A 21,278-nucleotide genomic window follows, 5' to 3' on the forward strand; every position below is an offset into this window, starting at 1 on the left:
CGGCTTCATGCCTCATTGTCTTCCAGTCTTTCTCTGGGACTCCTGTGCTTCTGACCAGCCAGCCAGGCCGTTGTCCTCCGGCCTCGAGTGTGTGTGCTTCTCCCACACGCGGAGAGGGTGCGTTTGGACTGTATCTTGATAGCAAGTGGGGCAAAACCACCCCCAGTTTCCTCTCCAGAGAGACACAGACGATTCCCTGGCCCTCTCTTCCCTGGGGTAGGAAAGGATGGGTCTGGAGGGCAGCGTCCACAGTTCCTGGACTTGAGGCTGAGGGAACAGCTCTGAAAAAGACCCACGTCCAACAGCATAGCCGTGAGTGGGGCACCCCCTTTGCTGGGCTCCTGGTGGCCCACGGTCATCTGCCAGACTTTCTGCAGAGGCCAGAGAGGGGATTAGACAGGGCCCAGTCCTTCACTTCCTTGGTCCTCAAAGTAGGGGCACGTCTCCACCGCCGTCTTTGCCAATACTTAGTGGTGTTGATCTTCTTCACGTTAAAGTTGATCTGTCCTGGCAGCTATGTCATGTGTCTCATTTTGGTTTCATTCTGTGTTTCCTCAATTACTGTCGGTGTTGAGCGTCTTTTCTGGTGCTCATTGACCATTCATATGTTTTCTTCTGTGAAATGTCTGATTCAGTCTTCTGCGCATTTAAAAAAATTGGGTTATTTTTCCTATTACTGAGTTGTAAGAATTCTTTGTATATTCTGGATACAAGCGCTTTCTAGACATGTATTCTGAGTATTTTCTCCAGGTTTCTCCAATTTTTTAAATAGTCTCTAAGGGCTGAAGTCTTAAAGTTTGATGATGTCAGCGTCTGCTGGTGAATGGAAGTTCTCAATTTTAATTCGGCCTGTTGCCAGTCTTTCCCTTTGTGATTGATTAGTGGTTTTTCTGCCCTGATTAATAAATCTCTGCTTATTCCAAGGTTGCGAGGATATTCTACTACGTATTCTAGAGAAGATTTTTATTATTTTATCTTTCCTATTTTGACTTATCTGGACTTAGTTTTGGGGTGTGTTGTGAGGTAGAAATGCAATTCACTTTTTCATATGGATGTACAATGGATCCAGCTTCTTTAATTGAAAAGGCCATCCTTTGTCCACTCCAAAAATGGCATCATGTTGTAAACTAGGTGTCCATCTTTGTAAGGTCTGTTTCTGGATCCATAGTCTTTCTCTGGGCTATTTATCTAATCTGTGTATCAGCAGGAAACTGATACCAGATTGTAAAGCATCCAGTTTGTTCTTCTGTGTCACTGTGTTGGCTGTCTGGGCAGTTCACATTTGTATGTAAGTTTTAGGACTTCAGAGTAGGTTTTCGATTTCTATCAAAAAACAAACAACCCCCCCCCCCCAAAATCCGCTAGAACTTTGGAGCTCACGGACTGCAGTCAGGAAGCTTCCATCCATGAGCATGGCTCGCCCCTCCATCCACTGGGCCTCTGCTGCCTCTCAGCGGTGTTCTTACTTCACTGCTGTGGTTTGAGATGTTACTGGATGTTTCATTCTTTAATTTGAGCATTGATTCTTCTTCAACTTTTGTTTTCTGAACTTTTGTTGCTAATCTATAGATGTCAATTGATTTTTAGGTGTCACCTTTATGTTTAGCAATTTTGCTGAAGTCCCTGTTTTATTTCTGATATCTGTATGTGTACCTGTAGATCCTCTGAAGTTTTCTGCACAGGTAAGCGTGAGCAAGTAATAGTATTTTTATCCTTTTCCTATTCTTATACCGTACCTTTTTTTCTGGCCGTACGGAGTAGTTAGGACTCCTAGTAGACTGTTAACTAGAGGTGGCAACACAAAGCAGTCTCATCTCAGTCCTCTTTCCAAGGGGAAAGCGTTTACTGTGTCGCCCCCAGCTGTTATGTTTGCTGGGTGGGCAGACAGCACAGGAAGAGTTACTTTCCTGACACTTGAACAAAATTCTCCAGAGAAGGGCTTGTTCAGCGGGGGACCTGCCGCTAGGCCTGTCTCTGTACCACAGCTGTTTTCGCTGTCTGGTACCTTGTGTCATTCCGTGTAGTTTGCTCCTGGTGCAGTGCAGCCACGACGTAGTTCTCACATTATTAGTTCCATCACTTTGCAGATTAGACGTGTCTTTTTGTGTCACTTGGGAGGATTCAGATAGCCTGTGCCTCCACTGGGTGAATGTTTCGGGCGTTCACTTCTTTGCAGAAAGGAGTTGCCAACTCTCCTTCATTAGTTACCCCCCTGTTGTCAGGAGTTCCACTGCCAATCTCATGGGCTCTACAGAGAGAGTGCAGGGCTGGAAATCTCAGGAAAAATTAATTTCTCGTGTAGACAGAAACCGACCCAGTCAGAAGTGGGACATTTTTGAAAGTACTGTAAGGCCTTTTGTTTTTTTCCTTATTTCATGTGTGGGAATCACTACTCTTGGGTGTTCTTTTTCTACAATTCTTCTTTGTTTTTCTCTTGATACCAAGTGATGATTTAATGGTGAGCCTGTCCATCATTTCATCATTGCTTATTAAAGACCGCCTTTAAAAGGAGAAGGCTTTTGGCATGTATGCTGTTTAGAACTAAACGGGAAGCAGATTTTGAAGGGACTTATACTGGGGAATGTATGATTCAGTGTTTGTCGCCTAATGTTAAATCTGTTCCTTCTTGTTTCCTTTGTCTTTTTGTCTTGTTTTCGGTCTTATTGAAAGATTATCTGGAGGGCAGAGCCCAAGATCTGGGCACGTTCCCTGAGAAGAGGTGACCCGTCTCTCTTGTCTGTGCTTAGTCTCTCCATCCACAAAGCGGCTTTTCAAGGGGTTCCACAGATACATCTTCTAAATCAGGGGTGTCAGGCCTGAGGGGGTGCCGGGCAGCCACCGGCAGGAGCCTGCAAGGATGCCCTCGTTTGTGGGCGATGCTGTGCCCAAGTGGCTGGCGGGGCGGCGGAGGATGTCACAGTGGGGTCCCTGGCTGCTGTCCGCCAGGGCTGAGCCTGCGGTGCCCCGGGCCCCGCTCAGTAGATGGGGCTGGGAGCATCACAGACACCGTCTAGTGCATACGTGTGGGGGGAGCACACGCAGGGCCTGGTCCCTGTGCAAGGTTCTCTCACAGAGGTTGGAGGGAAGAGCTGTCTCATGTCCATCTTAGCACCCAGCTACACCACAGTGATTGTATCTGTAGGGCCTCCACCCCCATTACACTCCCTGTTTTGAAGAACTTTTGAAGAAGAACAGGAGATTGATTTTGAGGAAATTAAATTTTCTTGTGAAACAGGATGATGTTCTGGAACAGGGGAACAGGGGCGGCGCGCAGGGCAGGGGTCTGGGCAGGGTGCTGATGGCTGGGCAGGGGGGTCCCCACGCCCTGCTGACCTGTCGTTTGTTGCTCAGCTGCAGACAGCAAGGTGCTGACGTGCGCTGCGGTGTGGAGGATGCCCGCAGAGCTGGAGCCCGGCGGCCACGAGTCCCCCGAGGACGCAGCGAGCCCCGCACACGCCCTGGAGCTGCTCTGCCACCTGGACCACGCGGCCCGCGGCAGCACTGCCTGGTAGGTTCAGCCCTGCACCTGGCAGGCCTGGAGGTCAGGCCCACGCCGCAGAGGCCTCTCCGGTCTGCAAAGAAGGTGACACCCACTGCCTGCTTCTGTCTTTTTAGTGCCAGTTGTTCTCCCGATTAGACATGTGGGTGGAAGCCCCACTGCACACGTGCTGAGAGAGGCTGCGTCCAGTCCCCGGTCTTCTGAAGTCAGGTTTCGGCACCTGCCGGGGGGCTGGCAGTCAGGTGCCCCGCGGCCTTGTGGTGCCTTTACCTCAGAAATACACTTTCACTCAGCAACCCTGTGCGTAAGCTAACTGATTTGTGACTTCAGGCTCAAGGCCTATGGTTTCTTCCTCTGTGGACCCCGCTGGAGGCCCCACACGCCCCTCTCCGCAGCTTCGGGCCACATTCATTTCCCCCAGGTGTCCTGTCCTTTGCCGTCTCAGAATGGAGAGATGCCACCACCATCCCTCAGTGCCCCCGGCTGCCCTGCTGTGGTGGCGGGAGTGCTGCGCCCCAGGGCGGCCCTCAGACCCTCCACAGGACACTCGCAGCCCCTCTCCGAGCGCTGGGCCTTGGCCCACTTACAGAGCCGTGCTTCCTAGAAGGGGCCGGCTACGGTGTCTGCGCTGTGGGTCGTCGTGCTTTACTAACTCCGGAGCACCCCCGCGTGCATGTGTGTGCATGAGAGCCAATTAAGCCAACTTAATCCAGGAGACGTTATTAAACACCTGCTGCACACGCTGCCAGGCTCCAGGGACCCAGGGTGATGGGTCGGGGACAGGCCTCAAGGAGTCACATCTCTCAGGGAGACCACGGTGTGAACAGCGAAGCAAGACCCTGGGCCAGCAGGGACAGCCCTGGAGTTGTGATGAACTGTGTGCTATGGGCCCTCTGGGGAGAAAGTCATTAATTTTGACTAGAGGAATTGGTGAGGGACTCTCTGAGGAGGTGACACTTGGAGCTGGGACCAATCCCAGTCCCCAGCGTCACCCACGTCTGGAGGCAGGGGGTCGCAGAGCTGCGGGCCCTGTGGCAAGGGGCCCTGGGAGGCCTTTGTCTGTCTGCGGGGTCTCTTCTCCCCAAGGCATCGCACCGTCCGCAGAGAAGGAGGGATGCAGGGGGTGTCCTGCCCCCCTGGGGAGCTGCCTCAGCTGCCACTGCACAGGGCTGCTCAGAGCCCATGTCTCAGATGACAGCCCTGTTTTCCCAGCAAACATTTGCACGTGTGTGTGTGTGTGAGAGTGAGAGTGTGTGCCTGTATGCATGCGTGTGTGTGCATGTCTGTGTGAGTGGGAGCACGAGCACGTGTGTGTGCCCGTGTGTGCATCCATGTGTGCCTGTCCCAGGAGCTGCGCTGGCACCGGGGGAGTGGCTGAGACACAGCACAGGCCTGCAGTCACTGTGGGAGGTCCATGCCTTTGAGGGGTGCAGCGAGGGGGTGCACTCGGAGGAAGGAACTTCCCCTTGTGGGGCGTGGACAAGGAGCTGAGGGAGAGGCTGTCTGTCTGCCTCCCACCCCGCAGCTGGGTCCACGCTCCCCGTCACAAGTGCCGTCGAGCCACAGGCCAAGCCTGTCCACCAGTGTCGTCGGGGAGTGAATCCGCATTGCACACTTGTGCTCCCACACCTGCGAAAGGGACGCTTGTGGACATTTCAGCACATCTTCCTCAGGTTCACCGGGATGCTGGTATTCCGAAGCTACCTCATTGTTCAGAGTATTTCTTGAATTCTTTCTTGTTACGTGTGTCCAGCCTTTTCCCTGCAGTGCAGGTGCAGGAGCAGCACTGGGGACCCGTGTGCCCCTGCCCGCTCCCCAGCGGGTACCCAGCCTGGCTGCCGGTCAGGGTCCCCACCAGGAACGAGGTGAGGGGACGGCCCACGTGTCCCACGCGTGCTCGGTCGTGACGCCTTTTTACGTCCACCGCCCTCTCCCCGCGCCCCGTGCTTTGTCCTGGCAGTGTTGGGTCTGCGCCTCCCTCCCCACTAACGGGTCACTTCCAGTGTGTTCTACACGTTGCCCTCGTCCCGCCCTGGAGGCTTGGCCTGGAGTCGCTCCTTCCTGCTTGTTCTGCACCAGACTCCTGGTCGCTGGGCCGCCGTCCCTGTAGGCGCTTGGCTGTGGATGCGCGCCTGGGCCCCGGCACTGGGCTGCTGTGAGTGAAGGTCCCCTGAGCGTCAGCACGCTGGTCCCCCCGGCTCTGCGTCTCCCCTCTCCTGGCCGAGGCCGCAAGCTGCCGGCCGGGCGGGGCAGCGTCTTGTTTTGCAGAAGCGGCCGCGCTCTGCTCTGGAGCAGCTGCCGGTGATCCCCCCGCCAGCCGTGTCCGAGGGTCCAGTCCCCGCGTCCTCGCCGGCAGTCGGGTTGGCGTGTGTGTTCTTTTATGCATCGTCAGTGATGTCGAAGTCTCATTAGGAGACAGGGAGTTCGAGTTTTGGAAATTTAAGTCCGGTGAACACGACGTGGACGTGAAGGGTGCTGTTTGTGGTCAAGTGGGCGACAGCGGTGTTCTTCTTTGCTTGCTTGCTTTCCTTTTTGGTGTATTACTTGGGCAGAGAGCAGTTCATGAGAGGGGCTCCCAGCCGTCCTGACTGCCGGCCGCTGCTGGGGGTGGGGGGCGCATCCAGGGTGCCACATGGTGCCCAGTGCACGAGCTGTTGCTGCCCCGATGGGCAGGGGTGAGCTGTGGGGCTCCTGTCCTCGGGCCACTTGGCCTTCCTCACTCTGGGGCAGCACAGGGCGTGGTGTGCACGGCCCCACATCTGCACCTCAGCAAGCAGGGTCAGGCCGTGTCCAGGGTCTCCTGTGCTCACCTGCCCTGAGGTGGCCAGATGAGCACTGGAAAGTCACCGTTTCTCTAGATTAGCTCCCCATTCCGGAAGAGGAGGTGGTGTCTCATAGCTGTGCTGATGGCTCCGTGGCAGGGTCCCCGTGGAAATGTACCTTCCAGGTCTGTAAATAAGGCTGTGAAGGGGTTGGGGTAACATGCCCCTCAGACCCCCCCCAGACTGATTCCCCGGTTCTGCACTGTGGGGGCGCAGGTCCTGATCTGACCTGGGTGGGGGGCGGGGGGTGCCTCTGACCCAGGATGCAGCTCCTCTCGGCTCAGGGTCCCTCTTCAGAGAGGCCCCTTTTTTGACTGCAAAGGAGAAATATTTTATCTAATTAATCAATTAATTTTCATTGAAGTATAGTTGCTGTACAGAATTACGTTACAGGTGTGCAGCACAGTAATTCACGGTTCTTAAAGGCGGTGCTCCATTTACAGTTGTCATAAAATATTGGCTGGATTCCCTGTGTTGGGAGAGGTCTTTCTTAACCATTCTATCCGAAACAACCACTGCTCCGCCCCCACTCATGTCTCTGTCATTTTGCCTGGTTTCATCTTTCGTGGTAGCAGTTGCCACCACCTGACACCCACCGTCTGAGTTCGTGCTCCCGTGTGTTTCTCTGTAGATGGTGCTTCCCCAGGCAGGGGCTGTCCGGGGGCACCCTCAGCACCACGGACAGTGCCTGGCGCACTCTGGTGCTGGGCGTTTGCAGAAAGGAGGGAGCTGGAGCCGTGGTAACGATGCTGATGTTGAGTTGTGGCTGTGAACTGGGCCTGAGGGTTTGCTGCAGCCCCGTGTCCATTTCCCACAGTGACCCTGTGCAGTCGGGACCGCTGCAGGTCAGCTGACTGGGCCAGAGGGAGGCGGAGGCAGCATCCATGGTCACTCAGTCCTCAGTGGAGCAACTGGGATTCACAGCCGGGCAGCCTGACCTCAGGACCCTACAAGTCACCCCACAGTCGCATCCCTGTTGAACGAGGGGTGGGGCCGTTTGGTCTGCACGCTGATTCCGGAGTGGAGTTAGCTGCAGGGAACAGAAGCACGTCTTCAGCAGAATAGGCTTTGCAGATCTTCCCGCATGTCCCTGCTAGTCCTTCCTGGATGGTCGGCGGGAGGGGCCCTGCTGCAGGGGCTCCTCACTTCCTGCATGTTACAGTCACTGTCTTTTCTAATGTGCTTTCTCCTTGCCCTCTTGGTTTGCTCCTGTGGTCACTGTGGATGGTTGTGTAAGAAACTGAGGGCCTGGGGTCAGTGGCCCAGGGCTCTGCCTGCAGATCTGTAGCTATTCATGCCGTCCCTGCGTGGGCCCTGCTCCCTCGTGCAAACGCGTTGACTGGGGTGGAGGGTGTCTCTGATGCTCTTCCGGCTCTAAGTTCAGCAGGCGCAGTGGGCTCGCTGTCACACGTCCTCGGTGCCACATGCTTCTTCTCTAATAGTAGCTCAAGACCCTCCTTCCAGTCTGCCTCTCACATTGAGGTCAGGGCCCCTGCTGCTCTGCCACGGCCACACCATCCACGTGAGGTCCTCCTGGGGTGAAGTCAGTTCAGCTGGTGGCTGGCTGCCTGCAGGGGTTGGGTTGAACCAGTGGGGACGCTTTGACCAAATTGTGGTATTTTGGCTGTTTTCAGTGTGTCTCATCCTGTCTTCCTCCAGGTGATGTGTGAGCTGCCTAATAAAGCCTTTTGTAACAGGATGGAATCAAGCTAAGTAATCTGGATAAGTGGAATTAATAAAATTCTTCCTCATTATGTTAAGGACACTGAGGTCAGAGTTCACCCCAGTGTCACACGTGTAGCGGACACTCACTTTTGGGGAGTAGATAAGAGGGGCTCTCTGCAGTTCCCTTCTGTGTGCTGCGGCTCATCCTTCTCCGGAGTCGGGCTCTCCTCGGGTCAGCGACTGGTGGGTGTGCGTTTACCAGCATACGCAGTGTCTGCACTGATGGTGAGCTGTGCCGTGGGAGTGGGGGCTGCAGACCCCGCGAATTCTCTAGGGCCTCCTGGCACCACACCCCGTTCTTTGTTTACTGCAGCGCATTTTGGAGCCCCAGTGAGGGGCAGGTTTTCGGGAACGCGGCAGGTAAGAGCAGGCGGGAGGTAGCTGTCCTCCACGCCGGCTCATGGTGAGGGTGGGTGAAACTCAGCGGTGCATCCGTCGTAATCGGCCGAGGGCCGATCAGCCACAACAGCGTGATTTCACAGCTCTCCACCTCCTTTTGGTGGTGAAGAGGCTCTCAGCGTTGAGGAGTGACGCACCGTGGCTGTAGATTAATGCTCCCTGCTGGAGAGTGGAAGCAAAGTCAAGATCACGGGAACAGCGCGCCGGTTCCCAGGTGGTGGGTCAGGAGCAGTCGCACAGACTGCTGTGTTTCCTGGATGGGGAACATCTCCTTAAAGGAGAAGTGACTAAAATCAGAGACCAGCAGCTCTGGGGGATGGAAGTGAAATTACCGACAGTCAGCCGCAGGCTCCTTCACACACTTTCCCCACCCGGGGCGGGGCGGGGCGCGAGGAGTCGGCGCAGCGGGCACCCGGGTGTTGCTCTCATGTCGTTGCAGATGCCCTCGGCACTTGGACGCAGTGACCACCGACGTTTGCCTTCTGAGTGAACGTTGGGGGAAAGGTACCTCTTCAGTGTTGATGGAGGTAAATGTCACTCTGAAATGCCAGGCTGAGAGTCGCTGGGAATCCCGGAAGTGGGTGCACACATTACCAGTATTGCTAGAGAAAGGAAAAAGGCATAAGCATTGGTGTTGGGCTTGGAGAAGAAACACAAGAGAAGAGACTTGTGTGGGTCCCCCAGATGCTTGAGGTGGTTTGGCCAGAGAAAGAGTTTGGCCTCATCTCTGATGTTTTGTTTCTTCTTTTTAGTTCGGTGTGACAGAACCGTGTGAGTTGGCTCAGGTGAATGTTACGAAGAGTAAATTCAGAGTTACCCTTAGCATCTTACAGAAGTTGTGTCAGAGGATGAGTCGAAAAAGAAGTTTGAAATTTGTAAAGATCCTGTGGTATGACTCTCCCGTTAGCGACAGTGGAAAATCCGCTGTGAGTATGACAGTGTCCTCACTGAGTGTTCGTCAGGTTTTGCAAGATCCACGTTCGTGCTTTCTGGCTGCACCTGACCTAGATGCACCGAGGCGTGAGATTTTTAAACGGGAGCCCTGAAGTTGCTTCCCTAGTTACTGGTTCATTGCTGAAGATGCCCGCCGGCTTTAAAAGAAGCCGGAATGATGCCCCAAACCCCTAATTTTGTGTAGGAAAAGGACAGGCTGTGGTATTACAGGACAATGTAAAGATGTCTTCCTCTTTCACTTTGGTTAAAGTCTCCGTTGTCAGACGAGGTGGCTGTCTGAGCCGCCCTTGTCCCTCGTGAGGGTAACTGAAGCTAAGAAAGGGGTGGTGAGGAGATAGTAAGACACAGTGTGTAGGTACAGCTTGCCCGGGAGGAGCCAGACTGCGGAATCTGGACACACGGTGCAGAGGGTGTAAGTATTTACAGTGCAGGATAAATTCGTATCCTTTCTGAGACTCCAGTTTAGGTTCCCATTAGACAGCAGGGTGCGAAGTGCCTCGGTCGGTCCCCTCAGGAGCCCAGAGGGTCTTCCCCAGAACGTGCTGGGCAGATACACACCACTGTGTCCAGGGGACAGTTCACAAGGGCGTCTTTTTTGAAGTTCTGTTTGTGATTATTTACACTTGAGGTTTAAATAATTTTAATCATTAAAAATTTAAATCTGAAGGGCCACTGACCCGGCTGTGAGAGTTTTCAACTATCGTTGGTTTTTCTTCTACTGTTTGAAAAATAGAGTGTGGGAGGAGGAGGCGGAGGGGAGCCCAGCCTGCTGATCGGAATTCGGACGGTGCTTTATTTCAGAGTGGGTTGGGCTTCCAGGCTAGCTTTGAACTTGCTGGTCAGACACAGGAGCAGAAGCCTTGAACTTCTTGGACGGGCCACTGACTGCATGGCACCCACCCCATCTGCACCGTCTTGGGGAGTCTGCAGTGAGCACCCAGCAGGCAGGCCTGTGAGCTCGGGGCTTCGGGGTGCGGGAGTCAGTCATCTCGGTGTGGTGGGCCCGGCTCTCTCTGGGGCGGGAGCACTGGTCAGGAGCCCCCCAGGGAGTGCAGTGGGTGGTGTCCGCCGGCTCCCGTGTCCACCCCACGTTGTGGTAGATCCTGGGCCTCGGACGTGCCCCGCCCGAGGGAGGCTTTTGAGGAGGCAGGTCTCCAGCCCACACGCTTCCCAGCGCTGAGCTGTGAGTGCGCGTGCATGATCTTGTTGAGATGTGCGTGGCTGGTGGAGACGCAGTAGACGCAGACTTCCAATCACTGAGTCACCAGCGCCCAGAGTTGCACGCGTGCCCGTCAGAAAGGGGTCCCAGGTGGTGCCTGCGGACGGTTCTGTCACTTCAGGTGTCTCTGTGTGTCATGGCCGCCAGGAAACCTCACATCCTCGCATCTGGTCACGGTGAGCTTCTCGACTTAACGGCGCGCCTCTTAGAGCGCGCTTTTTTCATGCTTGTAGCAGTTGTGAAAAGCCTCTCGAGTTCCGCTGTGAATTTCGGAGCAGGAAGAAATCGACCAGGCTGCCAAATCTGTGTGTTTTAAGAGAGAGAGATACAAACTGGGGAGATAACTTCTTAGGTTCTTTTTGTAAAGGATTTCAAAATTTGACTGATAATCTCCGACTTCATCACTGATGGTTTAATAGATAAGTTTCTTAAGGTTTTCCCTTTCTCAGTGAAGCAATAAATGTGGCGAGTTTTGGAATGCCATCCAACAGGCGGTCTCAGCCCAGCACCCCTCGTGTGCTGAGGCTTGGTTTCCGTCCTTAGGAGTTAGCACGGCCCGAGGGCGGACTGCCTGGCCCCCCACCTCGCTCCCGCGGGGACTGCAGGGAATGGGAGGATACGCAAATGATGGTTGTGTATTGAGGTGGTTTTAGGAGTTTCTCAGTGTCCCTTGAGCGTCCTCACCGCGGGTGCCAAGATCCAGAGTCTGAGCCGTTTGTTCTGGAATCCCTTACCTGAGCTTTCCTGCTGGCGTGGTCCTTGTGAACTGCCTCGAAGAAGTTCACGTTTTTCGTTTGGGTGTATTCACAGAAGCAGGCCTTCTCTGTGTTTTTCTTTCAGTGCCCGTGAGGGGGGGCAACGTGCGTGTACGTGAGGTCTGTGCTGCCTTGGTCCCGACTTGAGAGCGCAGTTCCACGTCCGCTCACACTCACCGTCGAGCGTGATGAAGCAGAACCGTGGACGATGTTCACACGCAGAGAAGTAAACTTCCTGGTTCGGAGCAGCAAGGGCGGCAGGAACTGGGTTCTTTCTCACGTTTGTGGCCCTGGGCTCGTGGTGACGGTCCACGAGGCGAGAGGTCTCCCCTCTCCATCGCACTCTGCGTCCTCTGCCGGTCCCAGCACTGAGACCAGAGGGGTCGCTGCCTGTAAACGAGCTGCACGCGTTTTCGGACGTGCCGCCCGGGGTGGACAACAGACAAGCCTCCCTCAGCAGTCGGGCTGCGTGACACGCAGCGTCTCATTTGCAGACAGTTCGGCGCCTGAGGGGCTCTTGCCGTCAGCGAGGCCGCGGTGCTGGTGTGGACTGTCCGGGCTGTCCCCCCCGGGAAGGTCGGAGGGCCTTCATTTGTGAAGCGTCCCGTGGACGGAAGTTGTGGGACAAGAGGCCGGTGTGTGACAGGGGCGAGGCGAGGGGCACGAAGAGCGGGAAGCCCGGGGAGAGGCAAAGGCCGCGTGCATTTCCTCTCAGGACCCCCCCCTTCCCGGACGTTTATCTCCACTGAGGATCGCGGTGCTGCAGGCCGCGGTCGTGACTACTCTCAGAACACACAGCCACTGAGACTTCTTCTGGGAACTCGGCAGTTGGGCAGCTGGTCTCATAGACCGGTCTCCCCGCGACACCACCATGCGCCCCGCTGTCCGGGCCCCAGGCTTTCAGGCTTGGTCACCTGGGGTCGGCACCTGTGTGGGTCCCGGCCGCAGACTGTCAGAATTGCGGAGGAAGGCCTCCTCACAACCCCAGTGTTTTCCGCTTTCCTGTGTCTTTGCAGCGGCGACCGTGTGTCATTCACTGTGACCTCCAGAGGTGGCAGGAGACTGTTCCCCTGATGAAGCATCTCTTAAACCTGTCACCAGTGAGCACTGAAGCCAGGGTTTCTCCTGAAGCAAATCAGCATTGCCTCTTGTGTTCTTTAAGCTCTTTGTTTTCTTCTTTTTGAACTACATATATATTTTCCTTCTCCGATATAAAAAGTTACTTCTATAAACATTTGAAATTCATTTGATTGTTTCCTCTGACAATGTGGCTGTGAAACGCGAGCCTTGTCCCAGGGAGACGCGGCCACACAGAGGCAAACGGAACCGTGCTGGGGGTGATGAGGGGGACTGCAAGCCATCACGCCTTCACTTCCACTCCTGGGGCAGAGCTGGACCGGGGGACCCCTGTCTGTAAGTCAGGGGCGGGAGGGGGCCCTGCCCGGGCTGCGTCTGGAGGGAGAATATTCTGTGAAGCAGGCGGGCTCCTCCCAATGCCTTCCTGCTGTTGGATTTGGCTCTAGAGTGAGTGTGCGAGCAGTTTGGGGTCTGCAGCTTGGGCTGATGCCTGTGTAGGTGTGTGAGCATGCGTCCCCCGAGCAGAAGGAAGCAAGAGGACTTGGAGCCCGTTCTCGGGGACGCCTGGTGTTGGCTGGAGCCCCCTGGTCCACATCACCGATGCTCCGAATGCACCTTGTGTGCGTACTCCTGACTCTAGGTGCCCCAGGACGTCCGGCCCCCCGTGTGTCCATGGATCTGACCCTCTGTAGATGCTCTAGAATGTACCAGGCCTGCCATACACACGTGCCCCTGACCCCTGAGTGTCTGGTGTTGTTCAGGGAGGTGGGGGGGCGCAGGGAAGGCATTTCTCAGCTAGGGTGGAGCCCCCCGGGCAGAGTGTTCTGGCAGCAGTGGGCCTGGGGGTGTGCGTGGTGGGTGGGGCGTGTGCGGGCTTGGCCTCTGAGCCCTTCTGTGACGCTGTCTGACTGTCCGCTGTGAAATGCCTTTAACCCACGGTGTCCCCACCTGCGATGTCCCACACGGGAGGTTGCTAGGATCAGCTTTTATCTGTGGGAGGATATAATGCAGATTCACGGGCACTGTATTTCCTCATGAAGCTAACTCAGTTTTGCTGTTTGAATTTCTGATTTAAAACTTAGCCACCTGAAACCTTAAGAGTGGCACTTCTGAATAACTTGAGTTTTCCTGATCACTGAGGTTCGTCAAAGTTAAAACATCAAGGCTTTAAAACAACCCGTATTAGATGGAAAATTTTCTAAAACCGATTTTGACCTTTACCGTTTTTAAGGCACACTCACTCCGCTCCGCCGCGGGGCTCGCCGGCCGCGCGGTCAGGACCGTTCTCGCGCCGGCAGGTGCGCTGTGCCGGCTCGGCCACGCCAAGGGCCCAGGGGCCCGGGTCTCCCCCCGCCCCCCCCCATGGCCGTCGTGTCATCGCCTTGACGGCTTGCCCTGGCACCCCGCCCCTCCTCACCAGCGCCCTGGCCCTCACAGCCACGGTCCCCTTCTCCCGAGGACCCAGAGCCACGGGCGGGCGGCAGGAGGAGGGGTCTTGCCGGCGTGGAGCCTAACGCTTTTCCTTCTTGCTCTCGTTTCAGGGTTGCTGGCTGTCCTCCAAACCCTAGTGTGCTAATGGTTAACTAAATGCACTTTAAAGTGGTCTCATTTTTTGGAATGTGGTGTCTCCACTCTTACTGGAATTCTTGTCTCTTACCTGGAATTCATGAGCAAGTATGAATTCAGTGCCATGGGCCCCGAACATTGCTGGTCACTGGAGAATGGAATAGGTTTTTAATAAATGGGGCCTTCTCTCCAGGAGCCTTTAATCTGGCTGCGGAACCGAAGTCAGATGCTCACGGCCCAGAGGTGGTGTCCGAGGCTGGTGTGTCATTAACGATGGCCTTTGGGAGGACAGGGAGGGCCTGCACGTGGTGGGGGGGCGGCCAGTCTTCGGCATTGCACTGGCTAATTCTTACCCTGTGGCGTCAGTGCCCTGGGCATCTCTGGCTTTCTGGGGCTTCCGCTGAAAATCCCACGTCTGTGTGATGGCCCTCAGGTTGTCATCGTGCTGACAGTGTTGGGGAGTTCCTCCTCGTCCTGGCTCTTCTGTGTGTGTGCGTGTGTGTGTCTATGTGCGCGTGTGTCTGTGTGTGTCTGTGTCTGTGTGTCTGTGTGTGTTTGTGTGCATGTGTTTGTATGTGCTTGTGTCTATGTGTGCGTGTGTGTATGTGCATCTGCGTGTGTCTGTGTGACTGTGTGTGCGTGTGTGTGCACTAGGGGGCAGGAGTTACAAGTGAGAGCTGGTGAGGAGCCTGTAGATGGATCTGAATTTCCTGTCCCTGTTGTAGGGTGTGAGGAGCTGCATTTGCTGTTCTCCCGAGTTCATGTGTTGAAACCCTCGTCTCCAGTGTGTTGGCCTTTGTGGGGCCTTTGGGAGGCGACGCGGTCCGGAGGGTGGAGCTCTCTCTCAGATGGCTAGTGCCCTCAGGAGAGAGACTCGGAGCTTCCCCTCTGCTCTCTGTGCTGTGAGGACAGGGAGAAGGCGACTGTGTGCAGGGCAGGCCGTGTGGAGGGTCCCCACCAGAGTCCCACCACGCTGGCACCCTGGTCTCCGACTTCCAGCCTCCAGAGTGTGAGAGATCAGCCTCTGGGGGTTAAGTCCCCAGTCTGAGGTGTTCTGTCACAGCAGCCGAGGGGCCGAGACAGGACGTGCCCAGCACAGACAAGGGCTTACCGTCCGCCAGGACGGGGCTGTGGTGGCCCTGCACCCTCTTCCCTGTTTTGTATTTTCCTTGGCATCCATTGTCGGCTGTCTGAACTCTACATAAGTGTCCCTGTGTGAACAGGCTGCCAAGAGAAGTTCAGTCATCTTGCTCCAAAAAATTGTCTTCAGATCAGAACTGCCAGTGTCTTAACCAAATAGGCACAACAGATTTTAGAACCAGGTTTCTTGGCATCTCTTCTGGCCATGGTATTTTAATTCTGTTTACTGGATATTGTGCATTTTTCAGTGTTATTAGAAAAGCTCTTGGGCTGACAGAGGCACCATGTACCTGTGGTCACAGAGCTATGAACTCTGTGTGTCTTAAACTATGAATGAGAAAGAAGTTGTGGTCCTGAATTACACTGACATGATAAAAGTAGTAACGGCTCACTCACAGTCTTGCAGGATGGTGTTGGGGAGGTGCGCTCCATCAGTCAGCGTTGTGTTCTGTTTGAGAAGGAAATAGCGAGGGTCTTTATTGGCATCTTCAGTTCCTCAGGTGTCAGGGGACGCGGAGTGGGACTCTCCTGTTTATGAGCACTCGGGAGTTGCAGCCGGGAAGGCAGAAATTCCTACTTGTGATCAAACTGAGAAAGTCTTGCCCCCTTTGTCCTTTATCACGGTGGTGTGATGTGTGTCTTTAGTTAGTTATTCGAATGTGCTTGCACCGTTAGGATGGTTTTGGCTGCAGGTAACAGGAAACTGGCTCACGCTGCTGAGACATTGGACAGTGTCTGGCAGCTCAGGCAGGGCATGCTGAGCTGCTGGGCACCTCAGGGATGTGATGCCCCCTCTCCGCCGATCTCAGCTCCGCCTCCCAGGAGATGCTGCGAGAGACGCGGGCATCCTTTCCCCAGTCACGCCGTCTGTCTGTGTCCCTTCAGACCCAGCCCCTATCAGGCCCCTTCACATCTCCGGCTAGAGTCGGTCAGCTCCCCAGGGGCCGGGAGACCCTGTCTGCAGTGTCTCGTCAGCTCAGGTGTCATAACAAAAGCCCACAGCTGGGGCTTAAACAGCAGAAATGCTGACTTCTTAACAGCTCTGGAGGCTGGATGTCTGAGATCAGGGTGCTGGGAAGAGCTCTCTTCCTGACTTACAAATGCCACCTCGCACGGTGCGTTCACATGGCAGGGAAGGAGGGTATAGAAATATAGAGACAGATCACAGGTAGAGAGACAGAGATCACAGGGAGAGACAGAGATCACAGGGAGAGACAGAGATTGCAGGGAGAGAGACAGAGATCACAGGGAGAGAGACAGAGATCACAGGGAGAGAGACAGAGATCACAGGGACAGACAGAGATTGCAGGGAGAGAGACAGAGATCACAGGGAGAGAGATCACAGGGAGAGACAGAAATTGCAGGGAGAGAGACAGAGATCACAGGGAGAGACAGAGATTGCAGGGAGAGAGACAGAGATCACAGGGAGAGACAGATCGCAGGGAGAGAGCCAGAGATCACAGGGAGAGAGACAGAGATCACAGGGAGAGAGACAGAGATCACAGGGACAGACAGAGATTGCAGGGAGAGAGACAGAGATCACAGGGAGAGAGATCACAGGGAGAGACAGAAATTGCAGGGAGAGAGACAGAGATCACAGGGAGAGACAGAGATTGCAGGGAGAGAGACAGAGATCACAGGGAGAGACAGATCGCAGGGAGAGAGCCAGAGATCACAGGGAGAGAGACAGAGATCACAGGGAGAGACAGAGATCACAGGGAGAGAGACAGAGATCACAGGGACAGACAGAGATTGCAGGGAGAGAGACAGAGATCACAGGGAGAGAGATCACAGGGAGAGACAGAAATTGCAGGGAGAGAGACAGAGATCACAGGGAGAGACAGAGATTGCAGGGAGAGAGACAGAGATCACAGGGAGAGACAGAGATCACAGGGAGAGACAGATCACAGGGAGAGAGACAGAGATCACAGGGAGAGACAGATCACAGGGAGAGACAGAGATCACAGGGAGAGAGACAGATCACAGGGAGAGACAGAGATCACAGGGAGAGAGACAGATCACAGGGAGAGAGACAGATCACAGGGAGAGACAAAGACAGATATGCACGACTGGGGACCGAGAGCTCGCAGAGTCTAGTGTCTGGCCGTGTGTGGGCACTATTCCCACCACGCGGCCCGCCCTCCAGCGCTCGTGGAACCATAATCACTTCCCAGATCCCTCCCAACCCCCATGCACACACCAGGTGACTCTGAGAGGAGGGCTGGATGCCTGTCCGCCGCAGGGCGTTAGCGCCGCGCAACGTCAGGGAGAGCGCTGCTGCCACCCGGCTGGTGACGAGGCTGGAGGGGCCCTGCTGGCCGGGGGAGGGCATGTGTGAAAGCCCCGGTCTGGAGGGTGGGCTGCGGGCACCCGCCTAACGAGCTCTCCTTTCTCCTCCCGCAGCGTCGTGTGGGAGCCGGCGGGCCCCGGGGGGAGAGTCGTCTCGCTGGCCGACAACCACGTCCTGCTCTGGGATCTGCAGGAGAGCGGCAGCCGGGCGGCGGTGAGTGACGGGCCGCCAGCTTGGCCTCGCGTGCTGTCCCTCGGTCTTCGGCTGGTCACCGAGTCCGCGGCCTGATTCGTATAGGTTTAGGATTTTGGCATTGATTGCGGGCTAATTAATGAACGCACTGAATCATCAGTCAGAGAACTGAGTGAGTGGCTCTTTCAGGCAAAAGCTGCTTGGGATTTGGGCCTCAAGGCTGTGTACAAATACAACACAGAATCTGGAAGTTGACGAAACTACCCCCTTTGGCCATTAATTTGTCCAGAAGAGTTAGTGAGATAGCCAAAAGTATATGCTTCTGTGTCAAGGGTTATGTCTTTTTTTTTTAAATTGAAGCACAGTCAGTTTACAGTGCTGTGTCCATCCCTGGTGTACAGCACCATGTTTCAGTCATACATATAATACACATACTCGTTTTCATATTGTTTTCCCTTACAGGCTATTACAGGGTGCTGAGTGTCATCCCTTGTGCTGTGCAGTATAAACTGGTTGTTCATCTGTTTTATATACAGCAGTTAGTATCTGCAAATCGCAGACTCCCAGCTTGTCCCTTCCCACCCTCTCCTCCCTGGAGCCATAGGTGTGCTTTCTATGTCTATGAGTCTGTTTCTGCCTTGTAAACGAGCTCATTTGTGGGTTTTTGTTTGTTTTTTAGATTCCACATGTGAGTTCGATATAATTTGGTTTGTCTTTCTCTGCCTGACCTGCTTCACTTAGTATGATAATCCCTGGGTCCATCCGTGTTGCCGCAAATGGCAATGTTTTATTCTTTTTTATGGCTGAGTGGTATCCCACGGTGTATATATACCACAACTTCTTTATCCAGTCACCTGTTGATGGACATTTAGGCCGTTTCCATGTCTTGGCTATTGTAAACAGTGCTGCTATGAACACTGGGGTGCAGGTGTCATTTTGGAGCAGGGTTCCTTCTGGGTATATGCCCAGGAGCGGGATTCCTGGGTCATATGGTAAGTCTATTTCTAGTCTTTTGAGGAATCTCCATACTGTTTTCCACAGTGGCTGCACCAAACTGCATTCCCACCAGCAGTGTAGGAGGGTTCCCTTTTTCCCACACCCCCTCCAGCATTTATCATTTGTGGATTTTTGAATGATGGCCATTCTGTCAAGTATATGTCTTTTTAATGAATGGATTTTCAACATCTCTTTGGTTAAGATCACCTTTTAGGTAGGAGCAGTCGTCAAATGCAGATTTCCTGGTGTTGACTAGCTCGTGGAAGTACGTTGACTGTGACGTGGGGACCTTTCCCCTTGCCCCTCCCCTCCTTCACTCACTGGCAGGCAAGGTCCTGAGGTTTAGCCATCAGACGTGTCAGCTGCTCCGTACACGTGGTCCCTGGGTCGCTGACCCGCACGGAGGCTGTCTCCTGTCCTGCCCTGTCAGTCACCTACGGAGCCCTGTCCTCAAGGATGGAGAGTAGCTCTGTCAGCAGGTCCTCCCCGACCAGAAGGTGACGCCCCTCTCAACGGGCCTGTTCATCTCCAGGCCTGTTTAATGCTTGGCATCACCTTTCGTGGGAACCAGTTTGGCTTTCAGACATTCATCACTTCAAATACTTTGTCTTTCCTGGAGTAAATATTCTACCAATTGGTATATATTTTTTCATATCTGATTCCTTAACATTTCTGCTCATAAAATGTGTTTACATGCATTCATGATTTCATTGCAGTTGAATGTCAGAGCAACAACTTTAGAGAGAAAATAAAGAAATTTGAAACGATAAAGCCTGTAATGCCACGCACCCCTAGGGGCCAGACTGCGGCACGTGGTCGGGAGGGGCTGGGGGTGTCTGTGGCGTGGGCTTCGTAGGGGTACGTGAATCTCGCCTCTGTCCGCGTGTGCCTGGGGCGCCTTTAGCTCTTCTCCCCCGTGGCACCTGCAGCGCTGACAACCCCTTCGTCACCCTCTGGTCGAGGAGATGCGTGAGTAATGGTTTATCATTATCAGCATGTGGCAGAAAATTCACACTTTCAAAATCTGAAGTGACCTGCTAGGGTCTTAAAGCTTCACGGTCAGAAGGGTGTCTCCCAGGCCTCAGTGTGAGGTTGAGTTGGCCTGTTTTCCTAGCACACTAATAATACTTCAGAAAAAAGGTCACTGTTTTTATTAAGATGCTACAAAGTAGGACGCAGCTCTGTATCCTGGAGGAGATGCGAATTTCACCTGAACTTTCAGGCGGAAGCAGGAAACTGGAAGGAAGCGGAGTGCCTCGGATTGTCCCTGCAGCCCCTGCAGGTCTGGGCTGGACGCTTGTACAGCACCCCCTCCCAGGGGACCTGTTGGGGCATCTGGCCGGAGTCCAGGGGGCCCTCTCCTGCCCCCTCCCTCAGGAGGTGTTCCTGAAAACTGCGCGCTGAAGACAGGGAACAGCGCTTTCCTGTCACAGTGCCAGGCCTCGTGGCAGGCGTGGGGCGGGCGGCTCGGCCCTGGTCCAGAGGGTGCTTGGAGCCTCTGAGCACCTGCTGCCCCGCCTGGCAGGCGACCCCGGGAGGAAACGGCGGCTCCGACTGCATTAGGATTCAGTGGGCGCTCGGTGCCCGACTCCGCCGTCCCGTCCTGTAATCAGACTGTGAGCGCGTCTTCAGACCCTCAGTCATCTCAAAATGATTTTACGGTAGGGTGATTAATCTGTAACTTATTTTCTGCAGAGACCAATTTGGTTTTCTCTCCCCCTTTTTATCTGCTGTCAGCAGTTCTGTCGATACCTCTCTGTGGTTCTGGCCGCCGTGTCTCACACCCTCCCTTCCTATCGATTTCGACCGTCTTCACGCCCGGCTCCACGATTTTTTTTTTTTTTATTGTTTGAGGATATTGCCTTCCTTGGTGAATCTAATCTTATGCTCACTGCATCATTACCTTTTGCAATTAAATTGGAGGCTCTTTGCCATTTATAATCATTAGCAGAGCCCAGGGGAGGCCTGTTGGGGGAGCTCCATGGGGTCCCAGACACCAGTGAAGGCAGAGCAGGGCCTCCCCGTTTGGGTGTGCACTCGCGCATCTCTGGGTCCTGGCAGCTTTCGCTGGCTGCAGAAATAAGCAGCTTCTCTCAAGGTGTGGGGGCGGCAGAGCCAACGGAAGAGGGGAGAGGTGGCCGTGGGAACTGACTGCCCCCGCCGCTGCCTGTCCGTGCAGGAGCCCCTGGAAGAGGAAACTGGTGTCACCTGCTTGGGCGCAGGGCCTGAGGGTGTTTACCCAGGGAGCATTTGTTTGGAGGAAGCCAGGGGTGTTGGTCAGGGTTTCTGATCCCAGCTTTAGAAGGAACCACGGAGGAGCAGGGACACATTGGCGGAAGGAACTGGCAGTGACTGGAGAGCGTTAAATGCTGCATGTTGCCCACTGTGCCTGGGAGCGCAGGGCCTGTCTGCTGTGTGAGGACACAGCCAGGCAGGGGTGATCCTGGGGACCAGCAGCCCGGCTCCCCACTTCCCTGCGCTGGGATTCCTCTTTCCCTTGACCTCCCCATCTCCAGGGAGATTTTGTCCTGTGAGGGTGGATTTGATTTTAGGAAACAGTCCAAAGTTCTTTGGAGCAAAATCTAGTAAATTAGATAGTTAACCAAGCTTTATAAAGTAAAGCTGGTTAGTGGAAAACATGTTA

The 21,278-nt window shown here is 54.6% G+C and overlaps 1 protein-coding gene and 1 long non-coding RNA gene across 3 annotated transcripts in view; both read left to right on the plus strand.

Annotated features, from left to right (window-relative positions):
• EIPR1 (EARP complex and GARP complex interacting protein 1) overlaps nt 1–21,278 on the plus strand; it is a 77,932-nt gene that overhangs the window by 44,729 nt on the left and 11,925 nt on the right. For both annotated transcript variants that reach the window (XM_072938270.1, XM_072938269.1), the window contains 2 exons: nt 3,352–3,508; nt 17,560–17,659. In XM_072938270.1, coding sequence (XP_072794371.1) covers nt 3,352–3,508; nt 17,560–17,659 — 257 coding nt within the window. The remainder of the gene's footprint in view (nt 1–3,351; nt 3,509–17,559; nt 17,660–21,278) is intronic.
• LOC140685800 (uncharacterized) lies at nt 7,151–12,597 on the plus strand. The gene is made up of 3 exons (XR_012059258.1): nt 7,151–8,972; nt 9,198–9,230; nt 11,459–12,597. It is a non-coding gene; the product is annotated as an uncharacterized lncRNA (long non-coding RNA).

This window comes from Vicugna pacos, chromosome 15 (genome assembly GCF_048564905.1).
Source record: "Vicugna pacos chromosome 15, VicPac4, whole genome shotgun sequence".
NCBI lineage: Eukaryota > Metazoa > Chordata > Mammalia > Artiodactyla > Camelidae > Vicugna > Vicugna pacos.